Below are 20,633 nucleotides of genomic sequence, written 5' to 3' on the forward strand. Positions count from 1 at the left end.
TTTTTGACCAGACCCAAGCCAATCAATACGACTTTCTTTCTTTGATCTTTGTATTTTCTGGAATAATGGCAAGAAACCAAACAAAAGTCACCACAAAATCAATCCAAGCCATAATGCAGTCTTAAAACTTCTAGGCGCTCTTTTTGATGAGGGGCTTCGTTGCTGGTAGTTTCTCTGCTTGCCACATGCATTCCAGTGGTGATTCAAATTCTTCTGCCGAAATGAACTTAGACGATAAACTGTACTTGCAATCATTTAGCAAGCAGTAGGAATACTAAAAAGGAAACATGAATTTTATCTTAAAAGGCATATATGGCCCTCCTTGCTTTTTTCAGATGAAATCCAGACCAAATTTGTTTAAATAACCAGTATAGACAATATAGGAACTGAAAGCAGGAAGAATGCTGAGAAAAAATAAAATGCAGCCAATTCCAAGAACACCAAAAGCATTTTATTCATATTGTATGTTCACATTACATTCAAACTGTGCTTATTCCATACTCTCACATTCCAGCTATAATGGGGTTTCATTAATATTTACAGATAACAGTTTGTATTTAAAAAAAACCCAAGGCTGATTTATTAAAAGGAAATGAGTTCGCATGACAAATGCCATTTTTTTGTGAAAGTCCCTTTATGCATCATGTAGTTTTCCTCCATTTGTGAGATGCATATTCTTGAATCAGGATTTTTACTATCCTACATCTATTTAAGTGAGAGCTACTTGAGTAGGAATGGGCATAAAGCACTGCTGCTAGAGTAGGGTAGTATTTTGATTTTGCTTGGTGCAATTGTCCATGCAATGGACAGATGACCAGAGTGAGAAACTGGTACCTGCCCACCAACTCCTTCACTTTCCTTGGGGAAAGACAGTAGCACTCAAAATGCCCTTGAGTCATTTTTTTGGCTACATACAAAAATGATTCAAATACAACTCTTCACTTGCTGCCTGAAGTACACAGCATGTTTTCAGCAGTATTCCTTCTATGAACCTAAACCCATAAGGCATAGAAAAAAAGAAAAAGATGACTAACAACTCCAGGTCTGTTAAAGAAAGGCTGCTCCATTCCTCCCATTATCAGACATAATTAATAAGTTCTCCTCCATGTTTTTTTTCCCAGTTGCTGCAGTCTTGTATTTTTCTTCCCATTTTATTCATGTTTACTAGTTTTAATCTACATTTTTTTGCAGTCCTCAAGATCAGTTACTCTTTTCTACTGATGTGGAACCAGCTAGAATAATTTAAAAGCCCTTCCAAATGCCTGTCATCACAATCAAACTTTTACTGTTTCATTTACCCGAAACCCTTATAAGTCTAAGTAGCAATATTTTCATTTGGACTACTAACTAAGGTCTACTAGTGCCTGATGGTGCTTTTTGCCTTTTCCACTTAGCTGTTTATCTTTACAGTCTCCTCATAAACCAGTGGACTGGTTGCTCATCCACTTCTTCCATGTTGGTAAAAGATTTGGGCAGACTCCATCCTTTCATCTACTCTACTGGTGTGGTATGCCATGGAAGAATGGGTGGAAATGGTCTTAGCCAGGTATGTGGTCAGTACAGATAACCCCTCTGGTACTCCCAGCTCTGAATGATGCTGGAAGGCTGACATAGCTGGGGAGGGACGTGACAAAAAACCATTCAGTGCAGATCTCCTAGGCTTTAGAACATTACCTGAAGCACAAACTATAGCAGCAATCATATTGAAATAAGAAAAATAAGAGAAACAGATCAGTTCCCCCTTTCGTATGCTGCCACCTGTCCTCTCCCAGCAAGGTTCTGGTTTGACAGTCTTTGTAGAAAGAATATTTAAATCAGATTTTGATCTCCATAAATTGTAACAGCTGGAACAGCAAAATATAAACCAGCTCACAATGGTTTTCCATATGAAGAAATGCTGGAGACATCTCTAACTCCTTTGAATTGGCAGAGAAAAATAGTATGTATAGCCAATATAGTCTGTCTGGTACATCTTTTATTCAGAAAGAAAATGTCATTCATTATCATGCATACTTCAACCAAAGCATGCAGAGATACAGAAAGACAAAGGAAACCTTTAAAAGGCTTACATAGGAACAGGAAGAGCACTGTAACTTTGAAGTCACCAGGAGACGATAAGAAATTTTCTTGTTTAAATCTGAAACGAGGAACCTTCAGAAAATCACTATCAGTTGTGAACGGGGACTGGAACAGGCATTCAACCCAGAAGGGCCGTTTGAGCCAAAAAAAATCTTATATCCCACAGTAGAAAAGAACATGGTGAAAGAATTAGCAGAGTAACAAGAAAAATCATTTAGAAATATATGGCTCTGAAGATGACTGGGTTGCCTGATCCGAAATGTGGTAAAGGAATCTACCGAGCATGAGACATCTGTATAGCCAGCATAAAATGTGCAGGAAGAGTAAGAAAAAACTTCACATAAGAATGTCTGTAAAAACAATGGAAGTGGGGAACTTGCTCAAAAAAAAAAAAAAAAAAAAAAGACACTATTCATAATGTCACAGGAATGGTTAACTTAAGACATTTTTGCTAAATTTGACTCTGTACTGTCCCGATGTGGTTGCTTTCCTCAGCTATGAAGCCCGAAAGGAAACTTGCCCCTCTCACAGTTCAACCTTTATTTCCTTAAAACATATTATACCTCTGCAGAGGTGGAGCTGCAGAACCTAATGTCAATGCCCTAAACTTCCTGTGGAAATCTTACCTCCAGGGGCTGCTGTTTAAAGGATGAATTCATGAGCACCTGGATATTAAATGAAACTTTTTGTCTTTAATGCCTGTCTCACAACTTCAGCAATATTAGGTTTTGAATGACATTTTTCTTTCTCTTTTGAAAAGCATTGCCTTTGCCTGTGACTCCATTTATTTATCACATGATGCTCAGGCAGCAATTTTCTCCTATCTTGTCTCCAGTCTAATACATTCTCTGCATCCAGCAGTAAACCCTGGGAGTTGTAGCCCTGACGTGTGAAGGATTTTGTCTGAGAAGCATGCTTTAGAATGAGAAATGTTCCTATTCACCACTATTACATTTAAACCAAAATAAAAAGATCGAGTTGCTCTGGGCACTCACCTTTGCCTTCAGCACGATTTCTCAAGCATTATAAACCACATAAAAGGACAAAGGATACTTCAGTGCCAGGCCAGAGAGACTTGAGCCAAGAAATACCTTGCCAGGATGAAGATCACAGATACTGAGATCACATGCCTAAAAGAAAAGGGCATTTCAACTGTCTTATATTTTCATGACCAACTAGAAGAGAAGTTAGCCAAGAAATGATTCAAAGCCTACCCACCAAAGCGAGGAAGGCAAACCCCAGATTTGGATGCACACTGCCTCTCTTGCTGCCATCTGCTGTTTTCCTGTGGAAGCATGGAAAATTTCAAATACTATACCATGATCATTCCCTCTACCTACTGCATTAAGCCTACCTACAATTTGGCACAATTTCATGGACCATGTGGGGAGGTATCATTCATGGCAATTTGTTCACTCCGTGGTTCCAGAAAACAGCAACTCCTTCATTTGCAGAATTACTGACAGTAGCTGCTCTTACTGAAGATGCCGCGCTTAGATCAGCTTTGCTCGTAAGCACCTGCAAGAAAACCAACCTGTGGAAAGGCTAACGCTAGCTGCACACCTGAAATGCTCTGCAGAAGCTGCTCTGTTACCCTTCGGGAGCAGAAGGGCACCGGGATGCACTGAAGGGCACCGCTCAGAACTGAGGAGCTGCAAAAGTTGTTGTGCATATTACTATGGTCTGACAAGAAACTCTTCACGGATGCTGCATGAAAATTTTTCCTGTGCTTAACAAGAAGAGTGTGTGCCAGGAAGCTTTTGGAAGTCATTTTTTACGTGTCTTTGTTTGGCAAGTGCCTGGTAAATTTTGCTCATTATCTTTAAAAGGAAAACCTGAAGTAGTTTGTGCTGCTATTATTGAATGACTTGCTTTCTCCGAGATATGGGCCATCCTGTGACAGAGGCATCTTAATCCTGTGATGTTTTTCTCTTGACGTGAAGGGGCATTGATATTGTGTAGGATCGGACCATGTTTTTTCAATTTTTAAATGCAGTCATATACGCAAAATTAAAGGGAAGCCTTTCATTTTCCCAATTCTTTATTTAAGACCTATAATTTACTAATTTGATCTGAGAAATTTTCCTTTAATTTTGCTGCCTATTTGGGGGGGGGGGGGGGTTGACATGAATTCCCATTTGGGGCAAAGGAAAAAGGTTGTTCACTTCTGCTGAAAAGCAAAGAAAGCAGATTTAATAGGGGAAATAATGTATTCATTCTGGTATATTATATACTTTCTATGAGTAAATTTTAATTGGACGACTTGCATAAATGGAATGTAAATGTGTCTACAGCACAGCATGGGTCTGGTGCTTTAAAAGCCCACGTTCCACTCCTGATGTCATTAATTAGGAACTATAATTTGTAAATGTAGGGTAGGTAAAGGAAATGAAAACAAATGTGCTTTATTAACTAATCCTTCAGGCACAGGTAAATCTATTTGAAAGTGAGTTCATTCACCCCAGCAACACACTGCATGCCTAAGACAGCCTTATTATGAGTAAGTTAATAATTTACTGCCTTTGACTACAGCAAATCTAACTCCCCTGGTTACATCTGTTAGGGACCCACATCCAGGAATCATGGTGCAAGACAAGTTTGAAGCTTCGTCTTTGAGTCTTTACAGATTTGGTCCAAAGAAAGATCAACTATCACTGCCCCCTTTACACAATCTGCCTAAATGACTTTGAAGGCCTTCTCAAAGCAGGAGATACTCAGCTGAGACATATGTTTTGATGACCATTAAGAAACCAAGATTAGAATTTTTATTTTCTTGATTGACAGTGATGGTCCTGATATTATTAATTCACAAAGATGCAATCAGATATGTCTTTAGATGCTTTGCAAGTGATACACGAATTCTGTATGACCCATCCTGCAAATGCAGTAACAGTGTAAGTGTGTCCAAGAGGGTGGCAGAAGCCTCCTTCCTAGATCTACATTTTCTCATGGAGTAGTAAAGTAAATGTCTGCTACTGCATACTACCAATGCTTAAAAGCTCAGTTGTGCACTGCTGGTATACAGAGAGCAGCCTTGCCCTTAATCCAAGTTATCTCTATATAGATATTATTGCAGGATTATTTTTTAATGGGAATAGAGTTTCCACTTTCCACGTTATTTCAGTTTAGCCTATGCTGACCTGTTTTTGGTCTTCATTCTCCAGCCTATGGTCTTACATTAACATCCTTGTTTGTGTTCTCAGTCTGTAAAACGAAGGATGATCCCTGTGCTGCTCACTGAATTTGGGTGCTAACATTATCCTTTCTAAAAGAAAACATCGCACACCTGCCCTGCTAGCTAATAACCAGGCAATAGGATGGTTGTCACAGCTTAAAAATGTAGAAATGGAAATGGGAAAGAATCCCAAACTCCCAGAGGGGAAAAGGCCAAACATAAGAGAGAAATTTATTGCTGAGTATGGCATAGCTGAAAGACAATAAAAGATTCCTTAAACTGGGCATAACAACAGGACAAAAGAAAAACAAAACCTCCTAAGCCACGTCTGTTCACTTTTATTATGGGGTCAGCTGCAGACTGCTAGCCTGCTTTAAAATCAACACTTCACAGCAAGAAACTATACAGTAATGTATCACTTCTCTGCAGGCACTTCCTTCCACTGACAAATGGTTCAAGCGGGGTAATAGCTTAAACAGAATTGCACAGAGGGGTGAACGGCACTGATGAAGGATCTATACGAGTGTATTTATTTACAGATACATACACATGCACACAGACTATTGTGTGGACCAGCTTCTTATTGTGGGTAATGATCTGTATAAAATGCAAAGCTACGGGAGATGTTTTAACAGTCAGGGGAAAAAAATACAAATTCCGCGTGTGACGCTAATTTATTCTGTCCCCAAGGGGGATCTCCATAAGCTCGTCAGTCTGAAAATCAGCTCCTCTTCCACCAGCTTTAACACTTACTAGTTAGCACCCCTAGTTAACATCGCTAACCTGCTAGCTTTATCTTTTCCCAATTTTTCTAAGTAAGGAGAACAGAAAAGGGGTTGCTCCGGAGCTCATCATAGTGCTCCCGAGTACAAGCTGAAGCACATTTTTTCCTGAGGCAGAGAATAAACTGCACCCTAATGTAAATGGCTGATACAAAGCCAATGCACCAATTTATGCCTCAACTAAATCCTTAACTTAGCACTTATGTAAGACATTAGACTTTTATAGGGCTTGGACCAAGGTATGAATTTCATGAGGAGCTCACTAATTTGAGAAAACAACTGAGTGTGCTCTTTGGTATGACAAACCAGACCACTTATCCATTGGGGAGAGATGAAGGAAGATAAGATTCTATTTTTCCAGCTTTCTGAAATGTTTTTCAGATTTCCTCATTTAATATAACCTGGATACAAACAAAGTTTCAGAATAAAATTTTTAACCGGCTCTCTAGTTAAAATGCTAAGCCTTTCCCCTCACGAGAAAAAAAAGTATTGTGCACACAGGGTTTCAACTATCTCCGCTCAAATTCTGCCAATTTTCAAATGCTTAGGAATCACACTGAATCTGCTCATTCCCCACCAGGGCTGGTGAATGAATTAGCACTAGAGCTCTGCTATTTTTCTCTTACTCAGTAGTCACATTTCTAGGAGACTGCCATTTTCTAAATACATTAATGCAATGATGTGAAATTTAGCTTAAGCTAACAGGGTTTTGTAGATTCTACACTTGAACCAAAATGCGCATTTAATGAGGACTCCAGGAAATGATGTAGTTCTTGCCAAAGTTTCACTAATGGCGTGGAATTGCAATTTTGGGATAATCAATACAAAGCAGCAAACTGTAAGCTTGGTTTTTCAGGCAGTGGGTGCTCTGCACTTCCTCAAAAGAAAACCATCTCTATTGAGTCTCCATTCTCCTCACAAATCATTAGTATCTTTAAAAAATATTCTTTTTTGTCCTGACGGTCAGTAAACTGTATTTATCCTATTAAATGAAGACATTTCTGAACATTTGGGAACAACTTTGCAAACTGTGATCAAAATCTATTTGCAATAAACTGAAAAACCAAACGTGCAGAAGTAAATTAAAGATCAACTATATACAGCTGCAAAAGTCAATCCTGACCCTTTATGAGTTTTTATGTTTATCAACGATGAAGTAGTAGCATTATAGAAACAAGACCATGATCCATCCTACTACAAAAAAGTCCACCTAACCAGAGTTTAGCCACTTGAAACCTTTTGGCAAACTTTGATATTTTTGTTCTGGAAGACAATTTCTGTTCCTACTTTATACGAAAATGGAGGAAGACCAGGAGACGCTTCGGTACGCCTTAACCTCAGACCTCTAGGAATAATTTACAAAAACTGAGTGAAGCAGTTACACAGCAACATGAAGAAGAGTGGCTTCTAATACATATTATACAGTAGCAGCTAGGCGTCTTTATCAAAATTAATGAGGATAGACACGGCAGTTAACAAATTCAGCCCCATTTTAAAAACCCTATGTCATATTTTAGTTAAACACATAATTAAAAGCTTTAATGGAAGCTCTCTAGTTCTCCTCAAGTCTCTGGCAAGACTCCTAGTGCCTTCCAGCCCATTCAGCGTTACAGGTGCTGATTCATGCCCTTGGGTAATTTAGAGGGACTGAACCTTAGGCTGCTTCTGTGGGGAAGCAAAATCCCAGCCCAGAAAGAAAAACTCCAGAGACTCTGTTGGAGGTAAGAGGAGTACTCTCTATAAATCAGGAAGGAGTAATTTAATCTTCCTCTAGGTCAGGCATCAATTTTTTTCCCTTACATCAGTGACCCCTGGGAACTTCTTAAAACTCAAGCCTCACTTGGGAGAATTAACAATATCCCATGCCTTACGGCAAGCCAACAAAGTTGTTCCTCTTCAAAACAGGGCACTGTAAATAACCCCACATATCTGTGAAGGAACATCATCTCAAAGGAGCACAGGGAGTGATCCTACACTAATTACACCACCACCACCACCAGCTGCAGGGCACAGCTGGCTACAAATAGCATCACCTCTTCCCCCCTTCCCAGGTCTGCAGGCGGGAGCAGGGGAGAGGCAGGACCAGGCCTGGGGCTCCCTGGCGGCTGCTTGCCGTGCATCCAGGCTCTCGCCACTCACCCTGAAGAGGTGCACCAGAAAAACTGCAGGAAGGAGAAGATTTCCTTCAGATGTTTCCACTTTGCTCCAGGAAACTTGACACCATTTTAAGTAACAGGAGACCAGTACTGCGGGAAGCAGATTCCTCTTTCTAATGGGTAAGATGAAGTGGCTCACGGGTTCGGACTCCCAACTTTGCGTACAAGAATCTCAGCAAATTTCATTTTCAGTTGCTAATCATTTTTGTTTCCTCAGTGGAAAAATGTTTAAATATAATTTACATTCAAGCCATCAAAGTTAAAAACAATTCCCAGGCTGAATGTTGCCAAACTATGTCAATTAAAAAAAAAACAAACCAAAACCAAACAAAGGTATTCTTGCAAGAAGTACCGTTCAAAACCCTGTAGTCCAAGGAAAATGTGCCAGAGAAATGAAACAATGGGGGAAAAATAGCTTATTTCCTTCAAGGGCTGGGCAAAAATCTCTGGAATGTGTGTAGCCTCTACCGTGTATTTCAGGGTGACCCTTTTCTGTGATTCATAATTTCCTTCTAGTAAGAGGCAGACTCCATGGGTATGCCTGTGCCCTCGGCTAGGGCACCTCAGTGTTGCCTGAAGTCTGTAACACCGAAATGATTTACTGCAGCTGAGGCACCAGCTCACTGCTCACCAGCTACCCTGAGAAGCATAGCTCAGGCTTCGCCTACCCCAGCATCGGTCCAGCCGCCTCCTGCATCAGCAGCACTTGCAAAGGGTCAGGCTGCACTGCAGAGGGACGGAAGGCTGCAGACAAGAAGTTGGATTTCCTAAATTGTGAATCCGTCAAACTGATGTAAAATTCCTGCCCTGTGGTATTGCAGTTTTCTTTCTGTATTTACCACCTGTACGTGCAATAAAGCACTGGACGTTTAGCTGATTTGAAAGTTGAAGTGAGATATTCTAAGTTTACTCCAATTCCGAATAATGTAATCTTTCTTTAGCATCAAAACGTAAACTAAAAGGAGACAATCACTGAATTTGTTAAAACTTTGTAACAACTCTGGTTCATGTTTTTGAATCATTGTCAACTAAGGAACAGAAGTTAAACCCCTTAAAGCACTATACAACTTCTCCTTCCTCCAAGTTAAGGACTAGGTACTATGCCAGAGGTAAGAGATCACCTTGTCCTTAGGGTTTGCACCTGGAACAGTTATATTGTTTATCAGTCTGCAGGCGATATTAAGCAATTTGCCAGTACCTGTCTGAAACCTACATAAACAAAAGTCTTTTTTGCTTTAATTGTGTTATTCTCCTCAGCAGCCAAGTAAAACTGTTAAAGATGATACACACATGCCCAATATGTATTTACTGCAGATTTTTTTGCTAAAGCTCTGCTTGTGTATTGTCTATACCACAATTACCTGTTGTGTACACTATAAACAAATAAATTAACGCTCCAATCAACACCCCACCTAAATTTAGGTAGTATTCAGAACTTGGCTTAGACTGAAGAAGTCAACATAGAATTTAAAAGCTGGAGTTTGCCATATTTTAAGTTCTGCATAGTTTTTCCTCTTCAGAAATTCTCAATTAACAAGTCACACAGAAGTAAACTTCCTTGCTTTTTAAATTCTTTAGTTTTGTTTGTTTCCTTAACTCTGCAATGATAGAGCTTTATTTTTAAAATATTGGAACCAAAGTTTGAGGTCTCAACAGTAGTTGAGTACCATACTCATCTTGAGTTTAAGGTAAGTATGGAGAACTAGCTTTCTTTGCAGCTCTCTTTTTATGTACTTTTGTGCAAGCTCTGCAGGACCCAGATAATCAAAGGTATTAATTCATGCTCCTAACCAATTTCAGTAGGAATTAAACATCTAGATAAGGATCTGTGCTGTCGTCTTCACCTCTCTGCCTCAGTTTCCAGTCTATAAAATAGAGGCAAGGCTTCTTTATTCACAAATCTAACGATGTTTGCAGTAACTCACTCACTGGTGTGTCTGAAGGATGGTCCTGCTGAGAGCTCAAGGCAGCAGCTGGGCATGCTCTTTTGGTTGGGGTTTTTTGCTTGTTTAACAAAACAGCACACCGAAGCATGCAAATCCCACCTGAAGAATTTACATAAGGCTCTGTCTCAGGGGGAAGGGGCCCTTTTCTGAAGGAAACTGTCCACAGGCTCTGAATTCCCAGGGCACTTTTACTAGCTAGGGGAGATTTCTCTCTCCGTACTCCCGATGCTTTAAGCATCTTGAAAACCTGGCCTGAGGCAAGTAATAAATGGGAGGTGGGGGCATGGAACTGGAGCTATAGCGCCTTGTTCTTCTTGCTTTTCTTTGTAAAATGAAGCATTTTAAAGGGAATTTTTACTGGGCTGGCCTGACTGCAGCACCCATTTACCATAACTTAAAGTAGTCTATATAGAGCCATCCTACAGCAACAGAGCCCATGAGCAGGTAGGAAGTCTAATACCTGCTAGTAATTAAGACCAGAACTTGGTGGCTAATGATGTCCCATTTATAGTGGATCAATTGAAAGGCATCTCTTTTGACAAGAGTACGGGATGTATGAAGATGGATTATTTATGTAGTTTGCAGGCAGCCACACTCAAATTCATTGCTGTGGCAGCTGTTCAGTAAAATTTGCTGGAAAATCTAGTGGAGACCAGGTTTTGATGAGAAATTTCAAGGCGTTTTCCTCTAACGTGAGCAAGCATAAACCTCTCGGGTTTATTTTCTGTTGCAGATCAGCAAGATAACCACGCTTTTGCCCGAGTGGGTGGAAGGTGCTGGGGAAATGGGGGCTGCTACAATCAGGTCTGTGCTGCTCTCCAGCACCACATTTCTCCCCAGTCCTGTTCGACAACATCCACAGACGGTCATTACAGGACATGGCTGCAAATGCCAGGGACGTGCTCGCGAGGCAATTGTCCATTTCTCTGTACGACCGCAGAGCTGTCACTCGAGTGCAATAAAGGAAAACACTTAGAGCAAACCAGGATGTTGCAATGGGTACGTAGCTTTTCCTGACCAAGGAGAAAGCAATGCATCACGCAACTTGATGATGTTGCTTAACGTATGAAACACTCTTGGCTAAGAGATTAGCTGGTGCGCAGCATGGCTGACTTGAATTTCTGGTTCTACTTTCTATTTTCCCTTGCCATCGAGCACATGGCTAGAAGTCACAGGAGACAGCGGGGAGCGTGGCTGGCTGGAAGCGGAGGGAGAGATCGCCTATAGGCAGCTGTAAGAAACATAAGGTTACAGAAGTGACAGTTCCCCTGGCTTAACATCCAGCGAGGAAAAACTTCCCCAAACTAGTCTGAACGAGCCTTCTCAGACTAGTCTTAAGGAAGTCACTGTTTGGATCGCTGGGATCGTTATATTACAATCGCCCAATGAACCCTCCCACAAAGCGCCCGACAGTATCAACTTCTGAGCGTAAATCGAGAGGTTTCTCCTAATGGCTTGCCCCGGACAAGGTGTGCCGCCACAGACTGGCACCGGCCCGCCCCCCCGCCCGAAAGCTGCGCTCAGCACCCGCCGTCTCCCCCTCCTGCCGGGCGCCCCTCACGGCCCGCGCTCCCGCCGCGGCGGCCGAGCAGCAGCCGGAGCGCTCGCGGCGGCGGGGCGCGCGAGGCGGGCGGCAGCCGCGGGCGGAGGCGGCTCGCGCCTGCCCGCCGGCGGGGGCCCGGGGCCGGGGCCGGGGCCGGCCCGCCCGCAGGGGAAGCGGCGGCTGCCAGGGCGGGCGGAGTCGGAAGCACGACAGCACGGGGCGCTGGGGCGGCGCTGGCGGCGGCGGGAGGAGCTCGGCACTAGCTGCCGTGCTGGGGTCGCGGCGCACGGACGGAGCCGGGCAGCGCCGCCGCCGGCCCCGCAGCAGCTAGCAGCAGCAGCAGCAGCAGGAGGAGGAGGAGGAGGAGGAGGAGGAGCCGCCGGAGCCGCCTCCCGCCGCCGCCGAGCGCGGGGAGCCGCCGGAGCCGCTGCCCCGGGCGGCTCATGAGCGCCGGGCTGCGGCGCCGCCGCTGCCTGCCGCCGCTCCGCGGGTGAATGAACCTGTCCCGGCCGGCGACGGCGGCTTCGCCTCGGGCTGCGGTACCGGCCTCCCCCCCGCCAAAATGGACGGTTTCGCCGGGAGTTTGGGTGAGCGGCGGCGGGAAGCGTGAGGGAGAGGGCGGGACGGGAGGGACGGGGCAAGCGTGCCGGCAGCCGCTGGCCTGCCCGCGGGGGCGCGCACCTGCGGCCGGTGGGGGTGCCGGTCCCGCCGGCTGGGGCTGGGCTAGGCTGCGCCCTGCCGCGCCGCGGGGGCTGCGCCCGGCCGGGCGGGCGGTGAGCACCGGCCCGGCGGCGGCCGGGGGCGACGCGGTGCCGGCCGGGCCGGTGCAAACACCGCCCGTGCCGCGGCGGACGGGGAGGGGAGAGGATGCCAGCGCGAAATCTGGTCAGCTTCAAACCATCTGTTGCGAGAGCTCCGGCTGCACTTGCCTCCTTTGTTCTTCCCTCGCCGTGGGCTTGCGCTTCCCCGGAGTTAGTTGCTTGGGTTTGGGCTGCTGGTGTTTTCTTGTTTGGTTGGTTTTGGTTTGGGGTTTTTGTGTGTGTGCGTGTGTGTGTATTTTTTTTTTCAATATTATTATTTTAGTTTTCGTCCCTCGCTTTTGCTCCAGGGGTGGGAGAGACTCCCGGGCGGGCGGGCGGGCGCAGCGGGCCTGGGTGTCGCAGCGAGAGCCCCGGGAAGCCGTGGGCCAGCTCTCCCCGTGGCCTGGCTCAGCTCGGCCCCGCCGTGCTCGCTCGCGCCCCTTAAAAGTTGGGAGCGGTGGCAGTGTCCGCGGCGGTGTCAGAGGCGGGCGAGTCGGCGCCTTCCCGGTGGCCGCGCATCTCTCCGTGTGCCCGAGGAGTCCTCCCGGCTCCCCGAGCGTCAGGTTCCTCTGCCTGGAGCTGTGGTGTGACCGAAAACATGTACTGTTTTCACCGTTCGTTTATCCAGATGTTCCCAGAAAACTGATAGGCTGCGTTCTCTTCAGTTTTGTTAAGGCTGCGGCAAACTGTCATTGGTTTCTTTAAGAAAAAATACTTCGCCAGCCCACTTTCCGAATGATCCGGAGGACAGATTGCATGTCGTGTGAAGTCGTCCTGATTAAAAGTGTGAAGTGAAAATATATCCAAGCGTAAGAATTACAAAGCCTGTACGTTGCTATGCATTTGCTGCAAATTATAAGCGTAACATAGGTCTGACCGTTCACTTCGTGGTTACGTTACGTGTGGTGCCTACCTGCCGCTCTCTTGTACGCCTTCTGTTTGCTTTCAGGGCTGCTGCATCCATGGCAGGCATTTCGTGATCAAACTCGCTCCATCTTTTGTAGAAGAATAAATCTGTGCCTCTAAAAATTAGATTAATTTATTTTTATAGCACTCCTGAGAAATATGTAATAATAGTGAATAGTTCTCAATTTTCTGGAAAAATTGACTCATTTAAATACTTCTGAGTGTGATCCTAACCTTTCAGGTTTTTGAAATGTCAACTCCAGCATTTTGGGCACCTGTCCAAACCAAACTGGTGCACCGTAATTAACAGTACGCTTTGGGAGTTTGGCTCTTTGCCTGATACACTCTCCCTGCTCAAGTAACTTCTGTGGTCATTTTATATCCGACGATCAAAAAGCGACACACGGAGGAATTGTACGGGTTCTGTTCCCGGTTTTCAGAGGGAAGATTATGCCTGTGGGTGACATATGCAAATGTGCCACTGTTAATATTTATGAACCTCTTTACCCAGTAGTGGAACTGATCACCATATCAAAGGGCACCGATACTGCTTTTAACTCATGGAGTGTTGGCCCTGCTGAGATCGATATTTAGAAATAACTGTTTTCTCTTGGAAGTGGGGAAAAACCCAATTATTTTGCAATAATAAAGCATCATTTTCCTGCGCGGAGGTTGCTCGCTGAGTAATGGCGTGGGCTGGTTGGCTGGCCCAGCATCTTGCGCTGGAGCAGTGGTGATGGGCTCTTCAGAGCATCCCGCTTGCCATATGAAGGGAGGCTCCATCTGGACCTTTAATTTGTTTCCCTGTTTGGTCAGGAAGATGCTGTGATTTTATTAGAATTTAATGAGGATTAAGCTCAGCTCAACCTTTTAAACTGTGTATCATGATATTCACTGTTAGTTGGCCTTTGATTTTGCTTTTATGGCAAGCACTGATGCACAGTGGTTTTCTGGACTTGGGCTGAGGAGAGGGCATTCCCAGAATCTCCAGCTTTGAAGTATGAAACTTTATGTGACTTTTTCTTGTTTTCAGGTTTGAATCATGCTGCTTAGTCCTCTTCTGTATTTATAATCACTTGTTGGTTCTAGCTGCTAACAAGCATGTAGCGTTCACAAAGACGTGTGAATTGTTCTGAGATTTTTCTTTTAAACATCTCTAATTAAAATCTAATGGCTTGAATTTAATTAGCTGTCTGCTAAATGTCTTTTAGGAAGGCCATAAATTAATGTAATTTAGAATGAAATGTAAAAATTAATTAAAATTATTGTTGGCAAAACTGTGCTATCTATGTATGTGCGTGCTCAACCAGTCAAGCGAGCTCATTAGAGAGCAAGTTGTCCTTTTAATGCCTCCTGTCATTATCTGGAAGGCAAAATGTTATTACAGATTGTGCCCTCCAGCACAGGCAGAAATACCTTCTTACATGTCTCTTGCAGTTGAAAATACTTTACGCAGCTGTTTTCTTTTGGCTTCCACATTGAAATTTTTATGAGAATAAACGATGAAAGAAACCATTTTATATGTAATTTAGAAAATTGTTTTGATTATTGGTTTAGTAAATGCTTATGTAGCAGTACTTAAGAGTATGCAATTACTGTATACAGTAAAAAAAAAAAAAAGTATTACGAGTTAACTTGCACAGCCGAAATAGGTATTGATTTACTCTTTTGATAAAACACTGAGTTATTTCACATTTGCTGGGACTTCAGTACCTTCTGAATATCACCAGTAGCAAAGCTGTTACTGAATCCCATTTATTGTCTCAAGTAGGACAGTCATACCTTACATTTGAGCATTTCCAACATGACGGTCGTCAGAGGGCTCAATGGATTTTGGCCATCTGCTTTTTCAGATGCATCCCTCGAAGTGAAAGAATGTGCTTCTGAATGGGAACAAGAAGTCCAGGAACTTGGACTGAGTGCCTGGGCTCCTGCCTTGCGCCCTTGCCGAGACAGGAGCACAGCATGGGTGTCTGGCTCTGGCTCTGCCAAGTTCTCTCCCGTCTTAGGGTCCTGATCAAAACAACTTGAAGATGGCATCTTCAGGGAAAAGAAAGCACTGTTAAATCCACCAAAAGAATCAAGCAGAGAGTTCTACCAAAAAAAAAAAAAAAAAAAAAAAAAGGCAAACAAACCAGAAAGATGATGTGGGAAATAGTACAGCCAAGCCTGTCGGCAAGGCTCGTCGTGCTTTACCCCCCTCTCATCTTCGTGCTGCGCTGCTGCCCTGTATCTCTTCCACCCTCACGCTGGTGCCTGTGAGCCCGTGGTGAACTGGTTCAGAGATGCCCATCAGAGGGCTGCAGGACTGTAGAAGGCAGACAGTTTTGCCAACAGTAATTCTGATTTTTACATATCATCGTGGATGATGTTCTTTTATAGCCTTCCTGCTCGCCTCAGCTGTTTTGGCAGGTTTTTGCCCAGATTGGCTTGTTGGAGGGTAGGAGAAGCGTGACAGTGGTGGGAGGGAAGCGGTAGGAGCCCTCAGCTGAGGGTAGGTGGGACGTGGTGGCACTTGTGTATGGTTGGCAGCTCTCCGGTTGGCTCTGCTCTATTGTGAACCTGCTGCAGTGTGGAGGGTGATGCCTTTCTTGGGCGTAAAATGCAACTTTCTGGTGCGGCTAATGTCCACCTTCAGCTGAAAGGTGTCTCAGAGTGCTGTCTTAATATGAAGCATTTGTCACTCTGTCACTTCTCTGCGGCACCTCTTAAGCTGTTCATTTATCTTCCTTTCTGTAAGGTTAATTGGCTAAGGTATGAGATCTACTAGATCTAGGCTTGTGAAGAGTAAGCCGTGACTGGCTGCCTGGGGCTGGTGCTCTTTGGTGTGGGGTGCTCTTTGGTGGACAGTTTTCCATTGTTTTTAGCTGTTGCATTGTTTTCCCTTCTGAGAAAGCTTCTGCTAATTGAGCGCTGTAACAATAACTCATTGTAAACAAAGATATGGAAGCATTTGTCAGTTTATGTTAAAAAAATGACCACAGCTGTTTCCAAGTTTGTCACCAGCTTATGGTATGGTATGATAACAACATGGTATAAAGCGTTTCAATAGGACTCTCTCCAGCGATGAGGTCTGTGGCAGAATAGTAACTCGTAAAAATAAGAAGTCTCAACTTCTGAATTCTAATCGTGGTTTTTGTGCAGCTGTGCAGGATGCCCTGAAGCTTAGAAGTAGTCTTTACTGAAAAATTCCCTATGAATGAAAATATTTTCACAGAGAAATCAAAGTCAATCTTCTCTTGAAGTCTCAGGCAAGCAGAATAATTTAGGATCTTTTTTAAAGAAAAGAGTAGTTGAACTTACACATTTTTTTCAGACACATAGAAGGCAAAGGAGAGCTGTCATGACTAAGTGGAGACCAACGTTTTGCTCTGCTGTTGTTGTTATTGGAGGGAGAGCTGGAGAAATAAGAGATTATTTTTTTCATTTTATGTAGGATCTACGTATTGTTCTGTCACTGTATATGTACTGCTACCAACTGCAGTATATGTGCTAACTACTCACTGGAGGGGTGGCATGTAGGTCAGTTCCTCATTTTTTTTTCCCATTTCTTTTACTGGGTATCGTATGAAAGTTGTTGGAAAACATTCCTGTTTGATAGGTGTGTCAAGTCTGCTTCGGGTAGCTACTGAGGCAGCGTTATGAGTAGGTGCTCTCCTCTGCATTGGAAGAGTCAACAGTGTCTGCTGAACCCGTGGCTTTGCTAAAACTCAGTAAGTCTTCTTCTCTAAAGCCCCCAGTGATGTGCAGGCAGGTATGCTAGAGGGGTCAGGAGAGCTCAAGCAGAGAGGATCTTGTGGTCACCAGTGCTCTGAGCCTGGGGAGTGCGTGTGCATCATGATTCATCTCTGGCTGGGTTCAGTACCAAGAAAAATGAGCGTGTGGAATGACTGGCTACAGCAAGTTGGGGTATTTGTCATTTATTTGGGCTAGAATATGAAGTTTTATGGTTGCCCGTCTAGACTGCAAAAGTGGCCGTGGTGCAGCAGTGCAATTGCTCATAGCGACAGCGAGTTCAGCTTAATTCACGGGGCTCTGTTCGTGGGATTGCTGTGTGCTATTGTCAGTGTGCTAGTCTTCTTAAAAATAAAAACTTTGGCAGGACATCAGTCTATCCTGCCTGAGAAGGATGGCCTTGGTTGGTGCCAGGGGTGATTAAACTATAGCAGCGAGGAGGAGAGGCTGTTTGCTTTAGAAACTCAGTGGTGGCCCACCTTTTGCTAAAAGGGTCTTTAGTTAATGGGCAGTGAGGAGGAACCCTTTGCTCTGTAGCCAGCTGAGAAGCAAAGGATCGTGTGTTTAAAAAACAATCCTTTTTTTGCACAGAGCAATTGGCAATATTTGGCCTGGTTGTGAGTAATACTCTTGCTTTTAAAAACAAAAAAAGAAACAGAATCCCAAACACAGGAGTCTCTATTAGAAAGACTCTGTTCTCCCTCCTTTAGAAAGGCTTTTAATGTTTGGGATGCTGAGAAGAATTTTTGGCCTCACAGTGTGTTTTGATATGGGAAGTACAGTTATCTGACAGGATTTTCTGTTGCCTGAAGAACCTGCTCTGAAAGGTTTTTTTTTTCTGTGCTTTATATCATAAGGTACGTAAGAGGGGAAAAAATTGGTCAAGAACAGTGCTCTTACAAATCCTCTGAAGCATCGTTTTGTTTTGTAAGCAGCATGATGTTGCTAATTGTGCTGTTAGTAATGTACAGGGAGATCTGTATGTCAGTCCTTGCTCTTCAGAGCAGCTCCTTCCCTTCTTGGTGTGGTTTCTATCATTTATTGAGGTTTATTTTTCCCTTCTCTCTTTAGGTCCTTGCTAAATCTAATCCTTAATGAATGCAATTTTAAGGCCAAGAATGTTGTTCCTGTTTTACCCACACACAATGTAATACGGAAGGGTGTTAGAGGGTAATTAATTTTATAGCACATGGCATGTATGATGACAGTGCAAGTCTCTGCTCTTGCTGGTGTTGTGCATTTCTAGTAGGGACATTCTGTTTAGGAGATGAGAATCACCTGATAAACAACTTTTTATAAGCTTCACTAACTTCCTTTTCAAGAAATCTTTCTACAGTTACTTAGGAGCTCAGGTGGAGCTGCTGCTCGCCTTGTTTTTCCTCTGTAAACAAGTGAGCACAGGCACCAACAGTTTAAAGAGGAATTGTTTGCCTTTTTTTCTTTCATCTGCTTGTTTAAATGGATGCAGAATGTTGGTTTTCTAGGCTTTTCTTTCATCGGGTGCTGAAGAATGGATACCTGCAAACACCACGTGGTGATGTGCAAGCTCTTCTGAGAGTTTTGAGTCATCTTTAGGAAATACACATACGTGCACTGAGATTTAAAAAGGCTGTGTTCCTGGAGAAGCTTGCCATCAGAGCTGATAATTCAGACGGTCAGTGGAAGTAAATGGGTGGTGCTGCTGGAGGGGTGGGATGTGAAGAGAGACACCAGAGTCATTAAAGGCCTGAGTTTATTGCTAAATCTTGGAACATACAAAATGTTTTTCTCTTCTGCTTTTGTCCCCCCCCTTTTTTTTCTTCCTGGTTTTTGTTTTTCTTTTCTTCCTCTTTCCCGCTCCCCTTTACTTCTTTTATTTAATTTTTTTTTCTTTTTGCTCCATTTTTTAAGTATTTATGCTACATACCATCAGTGAGTACAGTATTCTTCTTAAGCTTTCTGCCCTAAGACTTTATACTGGGTTGGATGAACTAGGGTTTTTTTTAATTAGTTTTTTGATTGTTTTGCCTCTCAGTGGGTTGCCTCTTCTGCTCATCCTCAATAGTTTCAGCCTAACTTGTTTACTAAATATAGCTGTGTCTTGATGTTAACTGCTGGTTTCCCAACTGCTCTCCTGACTTTTTTTAATGTCTGTACTGCTCTACTTTGCATGACAGTGCTGTTCATTGGGAAGGACAATGTTCTTTTAGCAAGTGTTGGAGAATCCAGTTTCTTTCTTTGGTTGGTCTACACTGCCTTTCTGCCCCATCTAATGATGTAGATTGCATGCTCTTGCAGGTTTTAGGCAAGATAGTTTTGATTGCAAATCTGTCTTACTGTAGAAGTAAGCTTACTTTTTGTATTTAAATACATTTTCTTTAGCTTTCTGGAGCTGCTTGTACATGTGAATGACATGCATAATAAAAGTGCAATGGAAGGGGCAAGAGACAACCAACATCGCTGTGCTCTATAAACAGTTACGATATATTTTGGAGGGGTACAACTACCTTGGATTTCAGATGTTGTATTAAATTAAATATTCACTGTTCTCTCTCGCCTGATTTTCTCTTGCTTCACTGAAACTCGGCTTTTAGCTGTGAATGCAGTGCTCCAGCCTGGAGTTGGTTCCCACTTCTCCTGCCAGTTTCCTTGGGCTTAAAAAAAAAAAAGGGGAGTGGGGGCTGAAACCGAACTGTTTTATGTTTGAATGTATTTTGGATTTGTGTAAACAGTTTTAATGCATCAAGCTAAATTGGCAGGCTTTCATAATCCTCTGGGAAAATTGGGAGTTTGAAACCCAGTGGATAAGTTAAAGTCACAAATGCTTCTAAGCCTCAGATTTGGCTCCCTAAAGGGATGCTGTAAATTAGTTAGGCCTAGAAATGTGGTTTAGTTAAAGTAAATGAAAATGCTTTTTCATGAGAACTTTATAATTTTAAAGACAAAAGAGTTGGATTTCTTTATTCCGAGTTGAGGACACAAAAGCAAGAAAACTACTATTAACAAGAGAAATTTATATTTGCTGTCCAAACACAAGAGGTAATGATTTCACCACTTTTTATGGTTTTTAATGAAATTATGACATAAGGGTAATAGAAATTGTTTTAAAATGCTTAATTTCAGTCAGCAGCTGAGGTAAGCAAGCCCTCACATGCGTAACTAAATTAACAATCCCAAATATACATAAAATGAATGGTAGAAGTGTTAGTTTGCTTATGGTTTACTGTATGTTACATTTTTTTTCCTCTTTGGAGAGCAAAAGAAAAACATTGCTTTTACATCAGGGTTCTGACAAGCTTTGTGCCCATTGCTGTACAAAACAACAGCAGTAGGGTGGGCTCCAGTTTATTTCCTTCCCCCTTATTCATGGTCACAAGCAGACCATGCCATTTGCTTAAGAGGTTTCCTGTTGTGTGCATTAGATGGATCTTTAGTTAATCAGACCTCTGAATTTCATTGACAAGCTCTGTTTAAAAATGGCAGAATAAAGCCCAGTCTTGCAGGTTCAGTTTTTGAGGATGGACGTCACCTC

At 43.2% G+C, this 20,633-nt stretch overlaps 1 protein-coding gene across 1 annotated transcript in view; it reads left to right on the top strand.

Annotated features, from left to right (window-relative positions):
* The first annotated feature begins 12,012 nt into the window (after positions 1–12,012).
* EML4 (EMAP like 4) overlaps positions 12,013–20,633 on the top strand; it is a 169,379-nt gene continuing 160,758 nt past the window's right edge. The window contains exon 1 of the mRNA XM_030035140.2: positions 12,013–12,268. Coding sequence (XP_029891000.1) covers positions 12,244–12,268 — 25 coding nt within the window. The 5' untranslated portion in view covers positions 12,013–12,243. The remainder of the gene's footprint in view (positions 12,269–20,633) is intronic.

The sequence above is a fragment of the Aquila chrysaetos genome, chromosome 13 (assembly GCF_900496995.4).
Source record: "Aquila chrysaetos chrysaetos chromosome 13, bAquChr1.4, whole genome shotgun sequence".
Lineage (NCBI taxonomy): Eukaryota > Metazoa > Chordata > Aves > Accipitriformes > Accipitridae > Aquila > Aquila chrysaetos.